The following is an 18,624-nucleotide window of genomic DNA, read 5'->3' on the forward strand; positions in this document are numbered from 1 at the left end:
TTAATACTCCACAACGGGGTTTGATGTGGTTGTTAAATACGTGGCTCAACCTCGGTGTTTACAATATTTCGTTTCTTTCTGTTTTGTTTGTTTTTCTCTTGTTTTGTTTCGGTTTTAAAGTACACACAATCGAAAGTAAATATATATCGTTACATGTAAATATAATATATATAGGTATAGACGTACTACAATAAAAAAAAAAAAAAAAAAACGCGGAATACAAATACACAAATACACTTGCCAAAAAAAAGAAAAAAAAAACGGTTGCTCAGTGCCAAAGATACATTACAATAATATAAAGTAGTATTATGTATATATAATATGCATGTATATTTTAATATATATATATATAAAAAAAAAATGTTTTTCTTTTTTTTTTTTGCGCAAACGCATTTTAGGCCTACAAACTTATAAATAATATCTATGTATATATATATACGTATTTAAACGAAACTCAGCGCGTTTCAGGATCTGGTTCTGGTTCCGGCTCGAAACGGAACTGGTTCGTTCAGTACAATAGATCGGTCTTTTGGGCGCCCTCGCTGTACACAATGCCGCCCGCCGCCGCCGCCGCCGCGGAGGCCGTCAGATAGTCCTCAACATCCTCCGGCCCAGACGCCAGCTCCTTGGCATCGCCCCCCGCGCCGCTCTCGTCGTCCTTGCTGTGTCCCTCGCCGCTGCCCAGCAGGCTGCCGTTGCCGTTGTAGCTGCCGCCGCCGTTTGTGGCAGCCGCCGCTGGGCTACCGTTGCTGTCGGGCGCGGCATAGCGCGTGACGCCCAGCTGGAAGAGGCTGTCCATGGGCGAGGCCTTGAGGGGGGTGTAGAAGCCTAGGGCCGTAGAGCCTGAAATAATGCGGGGGAGAAGGGGGGGGGGGGGGGAGTCATACGCTCAATTAGTTGAATTAATATAGACTTAACGATAAACCGATTTAATTTAGTACAGCATCTGAATCAGTGTTGGTTAATGTGCAAATTAAGGTGAAAAAAAAAAATTAGAAATGTGTGTGTTTTTCCAATTGGGGTTAGTTACCTTAGAAGTTAATATGAATTGTCGATTAGTTTTGTTTGCTTTTGTGTTAGGCTTCAGTTGCTAACCAACACCGAAAGTATTTGCCAGTGTTGTCAACGAACGGCAGCGGTGCATAGAGAGGATTTTGGTTAGAGGTGGGCTGTTCGAGCGCGAGAGAGAGAGAGACGTTGCTTTGCACTTGTTGCCGCCTTTCAGTTAAGTTATTTTACTTGGATTTCGTTATATATATATATATATATAAACATATATATGTATGTATATATGTATATATATGATATTATAGTTATAGTTTGTATATTATATAGATATTATTTCAAAGTATTCTGTGATTAGTTTTAAATAATATCTGCAAAAGAAATTAGTAAACACAAGAGAGAAAACAAAAAAGGGTAGAGAAAAACAAGAAACGTTTTTAAATGAAATCGCATTTAGTAGAAATATATATATATATATATATGTACATATATGTGGGAAATATTTGTTAGTGTTAGTAAAGACTTATTTATAGAGCATTAGCAGAAACTTTAACCAAATGCAATACGAAACGTGCCAAGATGTGAATACAACTTACAGCTAGCTTAATTTCGTGTTAAGCATGAGGCGCAGCCAACTTAACGCATACATAATCTAGTTAAAGTGTTGATAAACGAAAAATAAAAACAACCTCTGTTAATTGCCGCAAACTTTAAACCAAAAGAACAGCCAAAACTCTACACATTTAAAATTAGAGGTAACCAAAAAACCAAAAACAACCAACAAGTATCTACATGAGCTCGCTTTATACAAATAATAAGGAGCGTGGCGTTGGATAACCAAAGCCTGTCTGGGAAATGCTTTTGACATCGAAATCGGGTTAGTTAGCGAGGACAACAATGCACCATTGCAAGTAACATGTAACGAGAGCGAGCTCGCTGCCTTTAGGAACTTAGTTTAAAGGAATACGATCATATTAGAAAGGAAGTAGGGTCCCTGAACGCGGATTTACTCCAAGGAACCTAACGAGCTACGAGTGGCGAGTATCGCAGTGAGCCAGGGCCTTAACCATAGCGAGTAAGAAGTAACGAGTAGCGAGTTACGAGTGAATGCGCGTGTGTAGACCAACCATGATACTAACGGGATTACAGGGAGTTATCTATTATATGGTTGGGCGAGTAAGAAAGGCAGGGTCTCAACCATAACGAGTAAGAAACAACGAGTAGCGAGTAACGAGAGAAATGGTCTCGCTAAGCGCGTGTGTAAACCAAACATGATACTGAGGGTTTTACAGGGAGGTATCTATTATCTGGTTGGGCGAATGAGAGAGTCAGGGCCTCAGCCATAGCGAGTAACGAGTAACAAGCAGCGACTAACAAACGTGTATATTTACCAAGCAAGCAACCATATATATTAAAGCGATATGCTTGGGCAAGTGAGTAAACAAGGGTATGAGACTTTACGATAGCGAGTACCAAGTACCGAGCAGCGAGTAACGATAACTAGCTGCCCCAGGCGTGTGTTTGTGTGTATTTACCAAATCAGCAACCGTTCGGATTAAAGGAATTAGGATGGGCAAGTGAGTGAGTGTAGAGGAGTGTCTGAACCTCAACCATAGCGAGTAGCGAACAGCGAGTAACGAGTCAGCTCGTTGCCTTCGGCATGTGTCTTAACGAATTGGGATCGGGATTAGCGAGTAAGTATACAACAGCCTTAACCGTAGCGAGTAACTAGACAACTCGTTGCGTTTAGCGTATGTGCGAGTTGCTAGCCAAGTTGGGAGCAGGGCTTACGACGAGTACATTAAAAAGCTTGAGTTTGCCTACGTTTCACAGAGACAGGATTGATCGGAGAGCAGTTAAGCAGAGTTTTTGGAGTTGTGTAGCGATTCCGCGACGGTTCAATTTTCGGATCAGACATAGTAGAGTGTATTGCCTGGTATGCGTGCCTGCAGCAGGGCTGTGGAGGCGTTGGGTAGCGCTAGCGAAGACGCCGATGACGTCGACGACAGCTGGTTGGCGGCTACAGGCAGACTGGCGCGACGGCGACTCAAGGAGCTTCCATTTATGCAGGTTGTTGTTGTTGTTGTTGTTGTAGTCGTCGTTGTTGTTGGAGTATGTTTAATATATTTACTCTGCTGCGGCTGCTGTTGTGGCTTGGCGGCATGCGAGAAGGAGGCAGCTTTGCGCTTTGCCTGATGCGGCGGCGGCAGCTGTGACGGCTGCACTGCATCATTTTGCAGAAAGCAGGCATATTGCGGCTTCAATAGAACAGACGGTCTACGACGTTGTTGTTGTTGTTGTTGTAGCTGCTGCGGCTGTCGTTGTTGCTGTGGGGCGTCCATTGGCTGTGGCTGTGGCTGTTGCAAAATAATACCCCTCCCCAAACTTGGGTAATCTGCAAATATGCGTGATGCTTAAATTGAAAGCCTGACAGGCTGCGCCGTTTGGTGCTTTTGGGTGCTCATTTCAAGGTGTCAAGGGTCACAGTTGACTGGGAGCTAGAGATAGCATAGTTTTTTTTTTTGGGCTTTAAAAGGGGGGGAGGGGGTAGGGGCTTGGGGGCTGGCTGCTTGGGCGTCCACCCACCTGATGAGCTGAATTAGTTTGCGAAAGCTTTTGATCAGCTGCCTGCCAGGTGGCAACGCCAATTGCCAGGACTGACGCAGCAATGGCCAGAAGGGCGTCAGGCAGCGGCAGCGGCAGCAGCAGCAGCAGCAGCACGCAGCCCTGGCAGCGCTGGCACCCCTCAGCCAGTCCCTAGACAAGCTAGTTGAATTGGACGAGTTAGCGGCAATCGCTATGTTAACTGTAACAGTGGCGTTTTCTGTAAAGTGCAGAGATTTTTCTTGTTGTTGTTGTTGTTGGCATGCAAATGCAAATGGAACATCGTATGTTGAGTATTGTATGTAGGTGTGGTGAGTATGTTATAACAGGATGCTGCGTGCATGTGAGGTGGTGAGAGAGAGGGGGAAAGAGAGAGAGTGTGTGTGTGTGTGAGAGAGCGTGTTTGTGTTAAAGTGTACTAATTGCTGTCTAACCCCCCCTCCCCGCTGCACAGATGGCGCCAATAAAAAGTGTTAAAACTCAAGAGCACAGCACTACAAAAAAGACAGAGATATGCATGTATGTATATATATATATGTATATAGACACTGATTAAAGACAAAGAGAGAACACAGATAGAGAGAGAGAGAGAGAGCAAGAGAGAGGCAGTTGCGGCTCTTGGCAGGCATGCATATACATATGCACACATATGTAGATATATGTATGTAAGTATGCTTATGACAGGGTTGCCACACTTACCTAATGGTAAATTCCCCAGCATTGCGCTGGTCGCCGACGTCTTATGCGACGCGGAGGATGTCGCCGCGGCTGTCGGCAGCTCAATTATCTCATCGACTGTAACATGATGATGTTGTTGTTGTTGTTGTTGTTGTTGCTGCTGCTGCTGCTGTTGTTGTTGTTGTTGTTGTTGTTGCTGTTGTTGTTGTTGTTGTTGCTGGTGCTGCAACCTGAGGTGCTCCTCGTAGAAGAGCTGATGATGCTTGGTAACATTGCCGTAGGGATCGGCATACGGCGGATCGTCAATGGTCTGCGATGCCTCGGAGGGATATTCAAACGTTGACGTTAACGTATCGTTAAATTGTACGCGGAACTGTAAAACGAACGAAACGAACGGTTAATTATATAAAAACAACATGCTCGATATCTGTCACATTGATGAAACGCACCCTAACCACAATCCCCCCGCCCCTCCCCCACCCAAAACACCTCCCTTCATACCACACTTTATAAAACCACTTTGAAAGAACAACGAGAAACCCCTAAAAAGCCACTTTTAATGCATTTTGATTAATAGCGACGGCAGCAACAAATAAATAAATAAGTTAATGATAACGCACAAGGAAATGAAAAACATAAATAAAAAAAAAACGATTTAGAATAGTTCCAATTGTTGTAGTCGCAGCTCGAATACCCTATCTGTCAGAACTTAATGATGTAGCTCTTCGATTTCAATGATATTGTCAATGATTAAAAGCTAAGTTTCTTCTAAAATTAACAACATGTTATCAGCGCTAGCCATATTTTAACAGATTAACAGCATTTTAAGAGATTTACAGCATGTTAACAGCTTAACATGTTTACAGATTAACAGCATGTTAACAGCCCTCACAGCATGTAAACAGCTTAACAACATGTTAACAGCCCTCACAGTACGTTTACAGGTTAACAGATTACCAGCATGTTAACAGCGCTAACAACATGTTAACAACATTTAATCTGCGCAGATTACGAGCAGCTTCTTCCGCAGCCTTCTTCTGCTTCTTCCGGAACGTATCGCAGAGCAAAGCGACGACCGATAAAAAGAAACAAAAGCAAATGAAAGTGGCTCAAGTAAGTTTTCTTATGCTTCTTCTCCTTCTACTGCCCTTAATACAAGCGTGCAAAAAATATGAATTTGTGACGAAGGGAAAAATACTTCAAAAGAAAATTTAGAAAAAAATGAATCAAATAAAACGAAACGAAATACTAACCGCACGCTTGAAAGTATAATTGCTGTTAATTGTTTAACAACTGTTTTTTTTTTATTTTTTATTTTGACAGCGATTAAAAGTTAAACGAAAGTGAAATTAAGGCCAATACGCAGCAGCAATTAAAAATGCCGAAAAAAAACGGCACAAACCGAAAATACCCGCTACTAGAATAAACATAGGGTATATCTAGTACAGTGAAAGCATTCTCGAGTGGACAGCCTGCGGTTAAAGCTCTTTGAATAGACTAATAAATATATATAATTCTTTAAAGTTCTTAATTCCTAAACAAAATCAAGTCTGCAAATGTTTCTTTTGTTGTTTTTAAAACAAATTGAGAATTTTGGCTTGTACTGTATTGTACAATCTGTCTTTATTATATGGCCTAACTTCAGTTTTCAGCTGGCAAATGGTCAATACCCTGTACCGAAAACTGATATCTCGATATCCGATAAGACCTGGTTATTATTACAATGCGACAAATTCTTGTGGATCGTTGAAAAAACAAAAAACAAAAAAAAACTAGTCGTAGCTGCCGTTACAATCAATTGGTGGCCCACACACTGTACAACAAGAACAACAACTAATCTTATCTTATCCTTTTCAAACAAAAACAGAACCAAAAAAAAAGAACCCACACTATCTGGCAACTCAAGTATTACGGTGAGTGGGCATTAGTCATGACTAACGTGCTAGTAGTACGTACTAACATGTGTGTGTGTGTGTGTGTGTGTGTATCACAATATGTAGTTAGTCACAATGAGGAAAATTTGTTTGTAATAACGGGGAGCCTCCATTAATGCGGAAATCAATTTGGGCAGATTTCGGCGTAAATGGGGAGACGGAGAGAGAGAGAGAGAGAGAAGGATGGGTGGGGTGTGGTGGGGAGAGGGGGGTTGTCTACTCACCGATGAATCTTTGGCTTTCTGGCGTATGCTGGACTTGCCGTCGATCACAATATTCGCATTCTCGAACTCGACGTCGCAGGGCGAGGGCGGGCACATTGAATAATCATCGTAGTCCGTGTCTGTCGATGTCTCCACCGAAAGGTCGCCCAGCAGCACGAAGCCCGGTTCATTTGGCTAAAAATTGAGAAAATATACAAATGAAACGTTTGAATGAAACAAAATTTCTTAAAAGCTTCAAGTGAAGGGGGGGGGGGGGGTGGTGGTGGTCTGTTTCGAGGTCGATATCGGTCGCTCTGAATCACAGCTGTCCCATTTCTCGCCATGTCAGACGCCGAACCTAATGAACGGCATGTAACCAACAACAGATAATAAAGTTCAGGCACAGATAACAAAAAAAAAATAAAAATAAAAAACCTATATACACATACATATGTATGTATTATACATAAAGAGACTAACAAGAACAACATAATGTATAAAGCAAAAGCGACCAGAATTGAACGTCAAAAAAGAATTGACAAAATTGAGTTCAGAGTGTGGCACAAAAAACGGGTTTACCAGCCAGCAAGAGCAAGAGGAAGAGCAAGAGCGTCAGAGCAATCGCGTGCTTTGCGCGCCAGAGAGTCGGAGGGAGAACGAGTGTGAGCAGGCTTTGTGTTGAGCAGAGCGCTTTTGTTCAACACAGTTGCGTTCGAAAAACAGCTGTGCAAGCCAACGCGCCCTGCAGCCACCCTGCTCCGTCTCCGTTCCATAAACAGAAGCAATTCACCACAGCACCTAAGAGCTCCACAACATGCGTCCCGCTCGTTCAATGCTCTCCTTTATAAGTCATAATATATCTTTGTCTGCTTTAGCCTATGTACACATACATATGTACGTACATACATATGTATGCATACGTCGTGTGCATATGTAGCAGCAGGAAGCAAAGAACAAACGAAGAAATATCGTAATATGTGTATATGTATGTATATACATATTATGTGCACAAATGTATGTCTGTGTGTGTGCAAAACGGGTTTTTGCAATGCAATCGCAGGCAGAAAGAGGAAGAATTTGCCAATCGCAGCAGCAATGCATCCAACATTTTTTTAATGTTAAGCAAAGCGTCTGGAATACAAACACACAAACACACACCCATACTTGACAAAATATGTACATACATACATACATATGTATGTATGTACACATGTTTGGACATTGATCAGCGAAACATTTGCATAATTCGAATTTATCGAACACTGGGCAAAGCGGTTGTGAGCAATTTCCATGATGCGACGATCGCAAGTCAAGCTTGAAATAGCGCTCAGACAATTGCATGCGCCTTTCTCACATGGGGCGCGCATCATTCAAACATTTAGAAGGTCACTCGGCAAGCTGCGCTTCAGCGTCACGCGCAGCACACACACACACACACACAAACACACACATAGTACATACGTATATGTATAAGGAATTGAATTTCAGCTGCTTCCTATAAAATTGGCGGATGCTAAAACTAGAGTTGGGCACGTGTCGTGCTTTCTTTCGTGACACAGAAATGTATGAGAAAAATTTCAAATGAAATTAAGCAACAAAAAATATTTATACAATAGAAGTCAAAATAAACTTTTCTCTAAATAAATAGTTGACAAATTGGCGAAGTTCAATTTCTTTTTTACATTTACAAGGTCGTGCGTATCGTATTGAAACAAATCGACACGGTTTCATCTCTAATTGAAACAAACAGATTACAGGATCCACTTGATGCGACATTTTACAGTTGCTTAATAGCTTTTGTGGAAGCGCACAATGTTTTGACATTCTTTACATTTTGTTGCTATTGTTGAACTTTCCAAAATGCGCATGATCTTCCACGCTCTCTCGCTTGCGTACTCTTTTTCTCTCTCTCTCTCTTTCTGGCTCTTGCTCTGTTGGTGGGCGCTTTGTTTCGTATTTGTTTATATGGCAAGCGAAAAGTAGAGGCCACAAACACAAATTATGTACACATGTGTGTGTGTGTGAATATATTGGGGGCCTTGTTAAGGCAAGTCTGTGTGTGTGTGTGTGTGCGTATGAAGGGGGCTTGCAAAGATTAAGAAGAAATATAATAATTCATACAGAAAATAAGCATGAATAATGCGCAACGGCGCCGCATTCCACGCAGTGGAGGGGGTGAGAGCGGACTTCGATTGCTGATAAGCAATGAAAGCAACAGCAAACAGCTGGCTAGGCCAGTGCCAGTGCCAGGGGCGGGGCGGTGGGGGGTTATGGTGGGAATTGTATTTGTAATTGTATTTGTGCGTAATGCGTTATGCATGCGTTACTCACCTTTGGCAGTTCCCGTTTACGTCTGTAGATCACAACATCGCTTTCAATATAATCTGGCACCTCCTTGCCGCTCTTAGAGAAGTTGAACACCATGGAGGTGTTGCTGTCCGCATGGGAGCTGCTGCTGGCGACGCCGCCGCTGCTATTGGCGCCACCTGTCGGCTGTCGGCGCTTGCGCAACGGCCAAATGGGTGAGATGCCGCTGGCCACTGCAGCGTCCAATTCGCTGCCATCCTTGGTGTTTATCACGGTGTCGAGACTAGTAGCTGCGGCGGCGGCGGCAGCAGCTGCGTCTGCAGCCAGTGCCGTTGATTTCTTCATTTCATTAATGCGATTCTTTTCAATCTCGCGACTGGTCAGCGGCGTGCCGCAGCCGGAACTGGAGCCGGAGTTGTTCAGCAGCGGCCTGATGACACCAATTTGCTTTGTTGTTGTTGTTGTTGGTGCTACTGTTGTTGTTGTTGTTGTGTATTCGCTGTTATCGCTGCTGCGCTGCGACAGTTTTCGACTGCTGGAACTCGAACTCGTGCTGGAAGCGTGCGCGTTCTCTTGCAAGGCGGCAGCAAATGAGCGCTGGGCGCTGCCGCTGCTGCCGCCGACGCCTCCTGCGTCATCCAGCGGCAGCGCTGCCGGCGTTGCTGTTAACTTATCGCCTGCCTCGCCCAACTTAACGCCATTGCAAACGTCGTTGCCGTCGCCGTCGCCTTTGCCGTCGCCGCCAGCTTCAGCTGCAGCGTCGCCGTCCACGTTGCTTTCGTTGCCTTCGTTGTTGTCTTCGTCTCTGCTGTCGTCGTTGTCGTCGTCAACGTCAGCCTCGCCAGCTGCTGCCTGCGTTCGCTGCTGATCGCTGACTAAGCGATGATTGTTGCTGCCAGCACCCGCAACCGCGCCCACTCCCGCACCATCTGGCGCTTCCAGCTGCATGCGTTCCATCATTTTGGTAATGCTCGTCACAGGCGAATCGTAGGCACAGCTGACTTCCAGCTGTCTGGGAATGATATCTGGAACGACAGCATGAACATTGGCGCTGCCGACGCGCTGCTTGGGTGTCGAGGCAGCAAATCCTGCCGTCACTTTGCTGCTGCTGCTGCTGCTGACGCCAGCGCTGTTTGGCTTCTGCTCCTTAATAATCGACTTGTAGCTGGCAACTTTGCTGGCGACGCCGCCGACGCCGTTGCTGCGCTGGGTGGCGCGTGGTCGCCGATTGGCGCTCGCCTCGAACATTTTCAGCGTCTGCTTGACGAGGTCCGGCGGTGGGCGTTCGGTGTCATCGATTATGGAGGTGAGACGCTTTGGGGGCGTGGCATCGGTACCGCTGTGCAGGCGCTCGCGTGCATTGTGAATCTTATCCTCGATGCTGACGCAGGTGGGCGTGGCTGGGGCAGCCGATGTGCCTGTGGCTGCGGCCGTGGCCGTGGCAGCGACTGCGCTGCTATTAACCGCTGCCGCCTGATAGCTGGCGCGCTGCGTATTCCACGGCGACTTCTCGCAGAGAAGCGCCTCGACGGATCGGGCGCGTTTCATCACCTCGTTGCCGCGTTTAAAATGACGCGAGCGCAATGCGTTACCGTTAAGCGGCGTCGACGCCGGCTGTTGCTCCTGCGCCGTCTTCTGCTGCTGCTGGCGTAGCTGCTGCTGCTGCTGCAAGACGCTGACGCTTTTGATGTAACTGCTGCCCGTTGGCTTGGCGCTTAGTATGGGCGGCGCTGCAGTGCTGCGTGTCACATTGACGTTGACTGCGGCAGCGACGGCGATTGTGGCGCTATTTACCTGCTGCAGCTGCTGCTGTTCCTCGTCCTCGACGTCGTCGTCGTCATTGCGATCGAGCAGCGTGTTGAGGCTCGTCGAGCGCTGCAGTCGTTGATTTTGGCTCTGCTGGCGCGACTCGCAGCGCAACGCCAGATTTAGATAGCGGCAGCGCAGCTTGGACACAATGCCGGGTCCATAGCTGAGATCCTCGTTGTGATCGACGGCGTCCAAAAGCGTTGGCTGTAGGGCAGCGACGCCAACGTCCATGTCGGCATCGGCGCTTTTCAGATGCAGCTGCAGCTGCTGTTGCTGCTGGTGATGATGATGTTGATGATGATGGTGATGATGACGTTGTTGGCCATTTTGTGTGGTTGTCTTTTTCATTTCTTGCATGGCGACCATTGTCGTTTTTACCGCTACTTTTGTGGGCGACGCGGCCGTTTGGCGTTCCAGTTGCTGCTGCTGTTGTTGTTGTTGTTGATTTTTAATAAACTTGTTGCTCTGCAATTTGTCGGATATTTTCGATTTACAATTTTTATCAATTAAAATTGGCGTATTGCTGCTGCTGCTGCTTATGTTGCTGCTGCTGCTGCTGCTAATGTAATTGCTTGGCGCTGCTTCAGCAACGCTCTGGCCTGGTTTGCATTTCGTTTGCAACTGATTTGCTGACGACGACGAAGTCGCCGCTGTTGCTGCCGTTTGTTTCACATTTGCGCTGCCGCTGCCGCTGACGCCGCTGCTGTTGCTGCTGCCTATTGCTGTTAATGCTCCAGTTGTCGCTGTGCCAGTTTCAACTTCACCAGAGCGCACGCTCGCATACACCATGCTAGCGCTATTCACCTCAACGTCACGCTCTCCGCACGCTCGCTCGCGCTCTCTCTCACGCTCTCTGGTATCCAAATTTAGAATCTCTTCTTGCTCCTTACCAGTTGATTGACTTCTTGTGTTGAATAAACTTGATCGCTGCTTTGGTATTGGTGCCGCTGCCGCCGTCGCTGCTGCTGCCGTTGCTGATGCTGCCGTTTCTGCTGAAAAGGCCGTGGCTAAGTCTTTGCCTTGTGTACTTTGGGCTGTTGCTGCTGCTGCTGCCGCCGCTGCCGATGCCGATGCTGCTGCTGCTGCTGCTGGAATCGTCTGATGACCTCCACTTCCAATAAAACATTTCTCAGACTTTTCCTCTGTTGGTGAAGTCTTAAATGCTGCTTGTTGCTGTTGCTGTTGTTGTTGTTGTTGTTGTTGTGTTTGGCTTACATTTCGTTTCACATGCTGCTGTTGTTGTTGCTGTTGTTGTTGACTAGTTGTTGCTGCGGCTGCGCTGCCTTCAGTCGCACCTGAATCTGCAATAAAATTGGCCATAAAACGAAACTCAAATTGATGACAAATTCAAGTCTGTTGGTAAAAATAAAAACTAAAAATAAACAAAATAGTAGACACAAAATAGCAGCAACAATGTGAGTAACTGTAACTGGCGAACGTTTGCATTGAATTTTAGTTCAATTATCAATTGATAGCATTTGATAAGAGCAGGTAGCAAGCGACCAAAATAACGGCCAAGTGTGTGTTCTAATCAAGAGTGCCCGACTATCTCGCATACCCTGTAACCAGCTTTCAGTTCGTTTAACATGCGTACGTTTTAGACATTTCAACTTCCTCTTATATACACACACCCTCTGCCCGACTAGCCGATACCCTGTAACCAGTTTTCAGTTCGTTTAACATGCGCATGAATGTACATACATATATATATTTCGACTTCCTTCTATTTATACATGCACACACCTGACCGACTAGCAGATACCCTGTTTTCAGCTACGAGCTGCTTTACATACATTCGACCCTCCTTCTATACATCTATATCTACATCTACAGGCATGTGCTTCTTCTTTCTACTCAGCCTCCAACTTATGGGTTCATAAGCAACTTCGGTGTTTAAAGTCCGATCTTGCTGAAATTTGTCCTACTTTAACATGACATTTAATGAAGTGCATATACCAAAGATCTATCTATATCTTTGGAGTATTTTAAAAGGTAAAACAAAACTGGAACGAAAATCAATATCAGGCTGTTATAATCTTCGAGATATGCTCAAAAAATCAAGGCTCATCATCGATATGTATCGATATCGGGCTCACAAAATGAAGTCATCGATTGTTTTTAAAGAAAACTTGATAAGCGTGCAGCAATGTAGGGCTTCAAGCTCTGAGATTGACAGCGATTGATGGCTAAGCTGTTGCCGATGATCCAGGAGTAGCTATTTGCATCTGTTACATACACTCCTGTTAAATCAATATAGCCTTCTTTATACACTTGATATCAAGGGGTATACTTCCATAAATTTAATATAGCCTCCTACATACACATATTGTCAATCGGTTTACAGGGTATTCAAGCAAAAACAGCCGCGTTCGCTGTTATCGATAAACGATTACTCACACCCAACAAGAACAGCTGTGCATCTGTGTGCTGGGTGTCGATATTCACAGGTGAAATAAACAAGCAGGTAAAACAAACAGCTTTCGATAATTATAATTTTAGTTCTTAATCAGCTCTCACTTATTAACGTGGCTAATTAGACGCCAGCTGCAAAGCCAATAGCAAGCTTACACATGTTATAATATATATACATATATATAAAGATATCGATATGGATATATATAATATATATATATATATATATATGCGATTTCATGAAGCGATATCGATACCTCACGCATGAGTACTTCCGTTTGTTATCTTTACTTCTGAATGAAACTTCTTCAATTACCGAACCGATCTTAATGAACGGGCATTTCGTTTTGTGGCCGGCAGATGGAGCCACCTTATAGTGTATACATGTCTCCATCTCGAGAACTAATAGAGCTAGAGTCTTGAAATTTTGGATGCAGTTTCTGCTATGTGTTTTGCACATTGAGTTTGTTTAAAATGATCGATAACTCGCCCAGTTTTCTGGTTATGGATAGGATTCGATTTGGAAACGCGATCTTTGAGCATATCTCGCAGCTTTTTGGAGCTAGGTAAACCAATTTTGTTAGGTAGACTCTTGCTTAGTATACACAGAACCAGAATATTTTCCACTTATTTCCCTTTGAATGTAATAAAGGCACATTTTAATGCCAGATTTAGGTTATCGGCTAGATTCAAAATTGGTTTCTTGAGTGGTTCAGAAAAAGATCCGAATCGAAAAACTCATGAAATATTTGAGCTATGTTTATGAAATTGGGTATGCACAACAACGAAAGGGTATTAACTATATTGTTGGATTATTGCTTCTATAACGTATACTATATATTGAATATAACCCGTTTGAACCAGGCTTAGCTCGCATTCAGCCTTTAATAACTCAGGTGTTACTTTTGCAATGACCTTGAAATTTGGTATACAGCTTCAGAGAAGTGTATTAAATTCAATTATTTGTAATTAAGTTCTGGTTTGGGGTTTGTTTCTATCTTTAGTGTGGCATCAAAGTGTTTCATCCCTTAATAGCTCAGGAAGTATTTGTGCCATGTTGACAAAATTTTGAGAAAAAGAAATGACAATGGACGTTATTGAAGCATAAACTAGCTAATTGCATTAGGAATTTCATGTATATAGAACAATTGTTCTTGTATGATATACCTTAAAAACTCGGGAAATGTTTGGGGTATGCTTATGAAATTTGGTATGCAGCTTTAGGAAAGGGTATTCAATACAATACCAAAAGAAATTCTAGCAAAAAATGAGTCTAGATTAAGGTAAATTCTGGCAAAGCGCTTGCAAAAGGGGTTTTAGACGGGCTTTAATCTGAAAGTATTTGTGATTATAAGGGTACAAACGGGAAGGGTATTTATGCAGCTTAGGGAAAGGGTATTATATGTAGCAGAAATATACAATTGTTAGTTAATTGTTTTATATCTAGAAGAAAATTAAAAGGCTTACAAAACCGGTTGCAAAAGGGTTTTTAGATGGGCTTCAATTGGAAAGTATTCGTGATTATAAGGTAAAAAGGGTATGGGTTGTAGCTCAGCTTTGCAGCTTAGGAAAAGGCTATTAAATATAGCCAAAGTATGGCCAAAATTGCTAACTAGTTTATTAGTTGGTTAGATAAGTTAGCTTAGATAAAGTTTAATGACTAAAACCGGTTTTAAAGGGGTTTCAGAAAGGGTTTTGGAACGAAAGAAAGCTTTGAGAAAGGATTTAAGAATGGTTTTAGCTGCAAGCTACTCGTGCCTTTACAGAAGGGTATGCATTGTGGTTCAGGTTTATAAAACTCACCTGCAGGTTCTTGGAAAGCGGCACAATTGCCATCAGCTGGTGGCGCCGCGCAGGTGGGCGAGCAGGCGGCTGCATTTGTACGCGCCACATTCGTTTTGCGGCGCTGGATCAAATCCTTCTTCCATTGCGGCATGTCCGGCAGGAAGCCGGCGCCGCCAGCGCTGCCCAGCGGTGTGGTTGCCGGTGAACAGTTCGACATGCTCTCAGCTCCAGCTCCGGCTCCAGTTCCGGCTCCAGTTCCAGCTGCAGCTCCAGTTCCGGCATCCGCGGCAAAGTGCAAGGAGGGTCGCTTCTGGGGCGGCTGCGGCTGCTGTTGCTCCAGCGAAGACATTTTTGTCCAGATTTAGCGCTGCAATTGGCATTCTGTATTAGTGCATCGCCTCAGCTAATGGACCCCGACTGTGACCGAAAAAAATTGCGCATTCAAATCAGACGTCTTGACCCCAGCGCCCAACGCAACCGACTGAAGCGCGCCTCTGGCCTGCATCGCATCGCTGACAAGGCCCAAACACATGCCAAAGTGCGGGTCCAAGTCTCAACTGACCCCACAGATACCCTAACCGAAGCGGCACGCACGACTGAGCAGCGTTTTGGTGGGAACTAGAGAGCTTCTTATTATATTTATATTTTCAAAATATAATTACTTTATTTTTTAATTTATTAACAAATTTAATTTAATTTTAATTTTGGTAGCGCATTTACAAGTCGACTTGGCCGTGCTTGTAATTTTTGTTAATTGGATTAACTGTTATATTTTATTAAATTAAAAAATGAACAAAAATTAAATACTTTTATTTAGCTTTTTAATTTATTTAAAAATTTAATTGAATTTAAAATTTTTGGTAGTGCATTTACAAGTCGACTTGACGCTGTTTGTCATTTTTGTTAATTGGATTAACTGTTTTTGTTTTCTTTTTCAATAAAAAGAAGAAAAAAAACGCAAGAAACCTCAATATTTGTTCATTGTGAAAAAAATATTAAAAAAAAAAGAACGGAGAGAAAAAAAAAGCAGAACATAAATGAAGACTATGCTAAATGTGAGAATATAAAAAAAAATGCAAGTGAATTACTTTTCGTTTCGTTCGTTTTGGGTTTCTTCTCTTCGCGCGATCGCTCCTTGCGGGACGGAGCGAGGGGGTATGAGAGCGGGTGAGTGAGAGCGAGCGAGCGAGCGAGTGCGGCAAGTGTCAAATTGAGAGCTCAGCTTAAATCATAGTTTTTTCATATTTGCCTTCTGCTTGTGTGCGTGCGTGTGTGTATCTCAGTTGTGTCTGTCTGACTGTCTCTCTGTTTGTGTGTGTGTGTGTTTGTGTGCAAGGGTGCACAGCGCAGCCGAGCGGAGCAGGGGCTGCAAATCGCAGACGAAGCATAAAATAAACAAGCGGCAGCAGCGACGCTGCGCGCTGTGCATATTATCGATTTTTACAAGCTGCAAGAACTTTTGAGCTATGCGCACACACACACACACACACACACACATATGTATATATATATGCATACAGAAACAGTTAAATGCCTGCATACACACACTTATGGATATGTATGTTTGAATGTGTGGAACAGCAGCAGCAACTTTTGCAGTCGTCTGGCAATGGGTTGAAAAGAAAGCGTGTAACAAACAAAAGCCGCACAAAAACAAAGGCGGCCAGCAAATTAATGAACAGCCCCCTTTTTGGGGTGGCCAATGGCTGGTGTCCAAATTAGGAGCTAAGAGCCGGGCTCTGTTTATTTACACACACACAAACACACACACAAGATATGCTCAAACAGACACGCACGCACACATAGGCGCGAGCATAAACATAAACATTTTGCATATTTGAGTTGCTTACTTTTGCGTTCAATTCAGTGCGGTGGGGCTTAACTCGTATTTGTGCACATATGTCTGATAGTTGTATGCATGGATATAATTGATAAGCAGCTACTTAAATAAATATTGTATACGCGCACTTTCTTTACACTGCTGCACTCGGTACAAATGCAATTAAGTCGCATTCGCTGCGCTAAAATGCTCCCAACAACTGAACAGTGTTGGGTTGTTTTTCACACAACTATCGGCTCAGCTATCGATGTTCGGCTTTACAGCGGCTATCGATATTGGCCCCAGCTTGATTGAATCACTAACCAAATAACATATAGACCGGACAAACCCTACTTTTGATGGTGACATTCGATATTTCTGCGGCTGGTCCAAACTCGCCTTCGTTTTTGTTCGGGTTCGAGACATGCTCGCATGCTCTCAGAAGCAAGAGAGTAAGAATACATATGGCCTGTGTCGGGGAACGGCAACGCTGTCTTTTTACTCGCTCACTCTACAAGAAACTGCTGTGGCTTACTCTCATCCATATGATTTGTGCGATAGAACGGCATCGCTGTTTTTATCTCGCTCCCACTACAAGAAACTGCTTTGGCTTACTCTCAATGCTCTTTCAATTTGTCTATGTACCGTTTAAATGTTTGTGTGTGTATGTGTCCGCACAAGCAAAAATGCCCACAAATTCAATTTTTCTCAAAAGTCGGTGGCATATCTTCCCTTTTGAGGGGACGAGTAATATAAAATAATGAAAGGGTTTGCCCCGTCGATGCGAAATTCTTTCATTTTAGCTCGTTCTTCTTCGAAAGGGTACCTAAGCGTTGGCAATTGTGCATTTAAAAGTTTTTGGACTTGCTATTCACGCATACTTGCGTATTTTGTATATGAATAGAAGCATTTATGCGCTTGTGTGCCTGTTGGTCCCTGCCTGCCTGTCCGATGCAAATTTGGCAATATTTTTGGACTTCTGAATTTCGAGCTCTGCGCACACACACACAGAGACACAAATGTGTGTGAATGGGCTGATCATGGGCGCAAAATTTAAAAATATCATTATCACGCGTCTGACGCGCGCCCTTCTTTTTATGATTTAGGGCTTGAATTGATGAATGAATGTTGACCCCTTATTAATTGCAGCAGCCCGTTGGGCCGAAAGGGTCAACTTTTGGCAAACACCTGCACCTGCATATGTAGGTCAAGTGATTGATCACTTAAATAATTTTAGGAAATTTGTGTAAAAAATAAACTCTTTAAAATATTCACATATACCAAATACAAAAAAGGAGCAATTATATATTTATAGTATTAATAATTTTATTGTCTTAAAATATTTAGCTTTTTCATATATGAATTGGATCTGCAGGTAATAAGGGGTCAACATTCATTCATCAATTCAAGCCCTAAATCATAAAAAGAAGGGCGCGCGTCAGACGCGTGATAATGATATTTTTAAATTTTGCGCCCATGATCAGCCCATTCACACACATTTGTGTCTCTGTGTGTGTGTGCGCAGAGCTCGAAATTCAGAAGTCCAAAAATATTGCCAAATTTGCATCGGACAGGCAGGCAGGGACCAACAGGCACACAAGCGCATAAATGCTTCTATTCATATACAAAATACGCAAGTATGCGTGAATAGCAAGTCCAAAAACTTTTAAATGCACAATTGCCAACGCTTAGGTACCCTTTCGAAGAAGAACGAGCTAAAATGAAAGAATTTCGCATCGACGGGGCAAACCCTTTCATTATTTTATATTACTCGTCCCCTCAAAAGGGAAGATATGCCACCGACTTTTGAGAAAAATTGAATTTGTGGGCATTTTTGCTTGTGCGGACACATACACACACAAACATTTAAACGGTACATAGACAAATTGAAAGAGCATTGAGAGTAAGCCAAAGCAGTTTCTTGTAGTGGGAGCGAGATAAAAAACAGCGATGCCGTTCTATCGCACAAATCATATGGATGAGAGTAAGCCACAGCAGTTTCTTGTAGAGTGAGCGAGTAAAAAGACAGCGTTGCCGTTCCCCGACACAGGCCATATGTATTCTTACT

General features: G+C 43.6%; 1 protein-coding gene across 2 annotated transcripts; it reads right to left on the reverse strand.

The window, feature by feature from the left end:
- Window positions 1-328: 328 nt before the first annotated feature.
- Window positions 329-16,761, reverse strand: bif (bifocal). Of its 2 annotated transcripts, none has more exons than XM_064683605.1 (6): window positions 16,588-16,758; window positions 14,756-15,104; window positions 8,756-11,841; window positions 6,446-6,619; window positions 4,309-4,660; window positions 329-843 (listed from the first exon to the last, which is right to left on the reverse strand). In XM_064683605.1, the coding sequence occupies exons 2-6, from the start codon at window positions 15,084-15,086 to the stop codon at window positions 509-511; spliced, it is 4,278 nt and encodes a 1,425-aa protein (XP_064539675.1). In that variant the 5' UTR covers window positions 15,087-15,104; window positions 16,588-16,758; the 3' UTR covers window positions 329-508. The 2 variants fall into 2 exon arrangements, with proteins under 2 accessions (XP_064539675.1, XP_064539676.1); XM_064683606.1 differs by lacking the exon at window positions 329-843 and adding an exon at window positions 1,086-1,376 and having other exon boundaries at window positions 16,588-16,761.
- Window positions 16,762-18,624: the final 1,863 nt, after the last annotated feature.

The sequence above is a fragment of the Drosophila montana genome, unplaced genomic scaffold (genome assembly GCF_035044405.1).
Source record: "Drosophila montana isolate Dmon_TW-CO22-7 unplaced genomic scaffold, ASM3504440v1 contig_2666_1, whole genome shotgun sequence".
In the NCBI taxonomy this organism is placed as follows: domain Eukaryota; kingdom Metazoa; phylum Arthropoda; class Insecta; order Diptera; family Drosophilidae; genus Drosophila; species Drosophila montana.

Excerpts from the sequence above, each read along its gene's own strand:
- bif (XM_064683605.1), bottom strand. The coding sequence starts at position 15,086 with ATGTCTTCGCTGGAGCAACAGCAGCCGCAGCCGCCCCAGAAGCGACCC. Across the intron at positions 6,620-8,755 it reads GTAAACGGGAACTGCCAAAG|CCAAATGAACCGGGCTTCGT; the intron begins GTGAGTAACGCA and ends CTCAATTTTTAG. Across the intron at positions 844-4,308 it reads GCTGGGGAATTTACCATTAG|GCTCTACGGCCCTAGGCTTC; the intron begins GTAAGTGTGGCA and ends GCATTATTTCAG.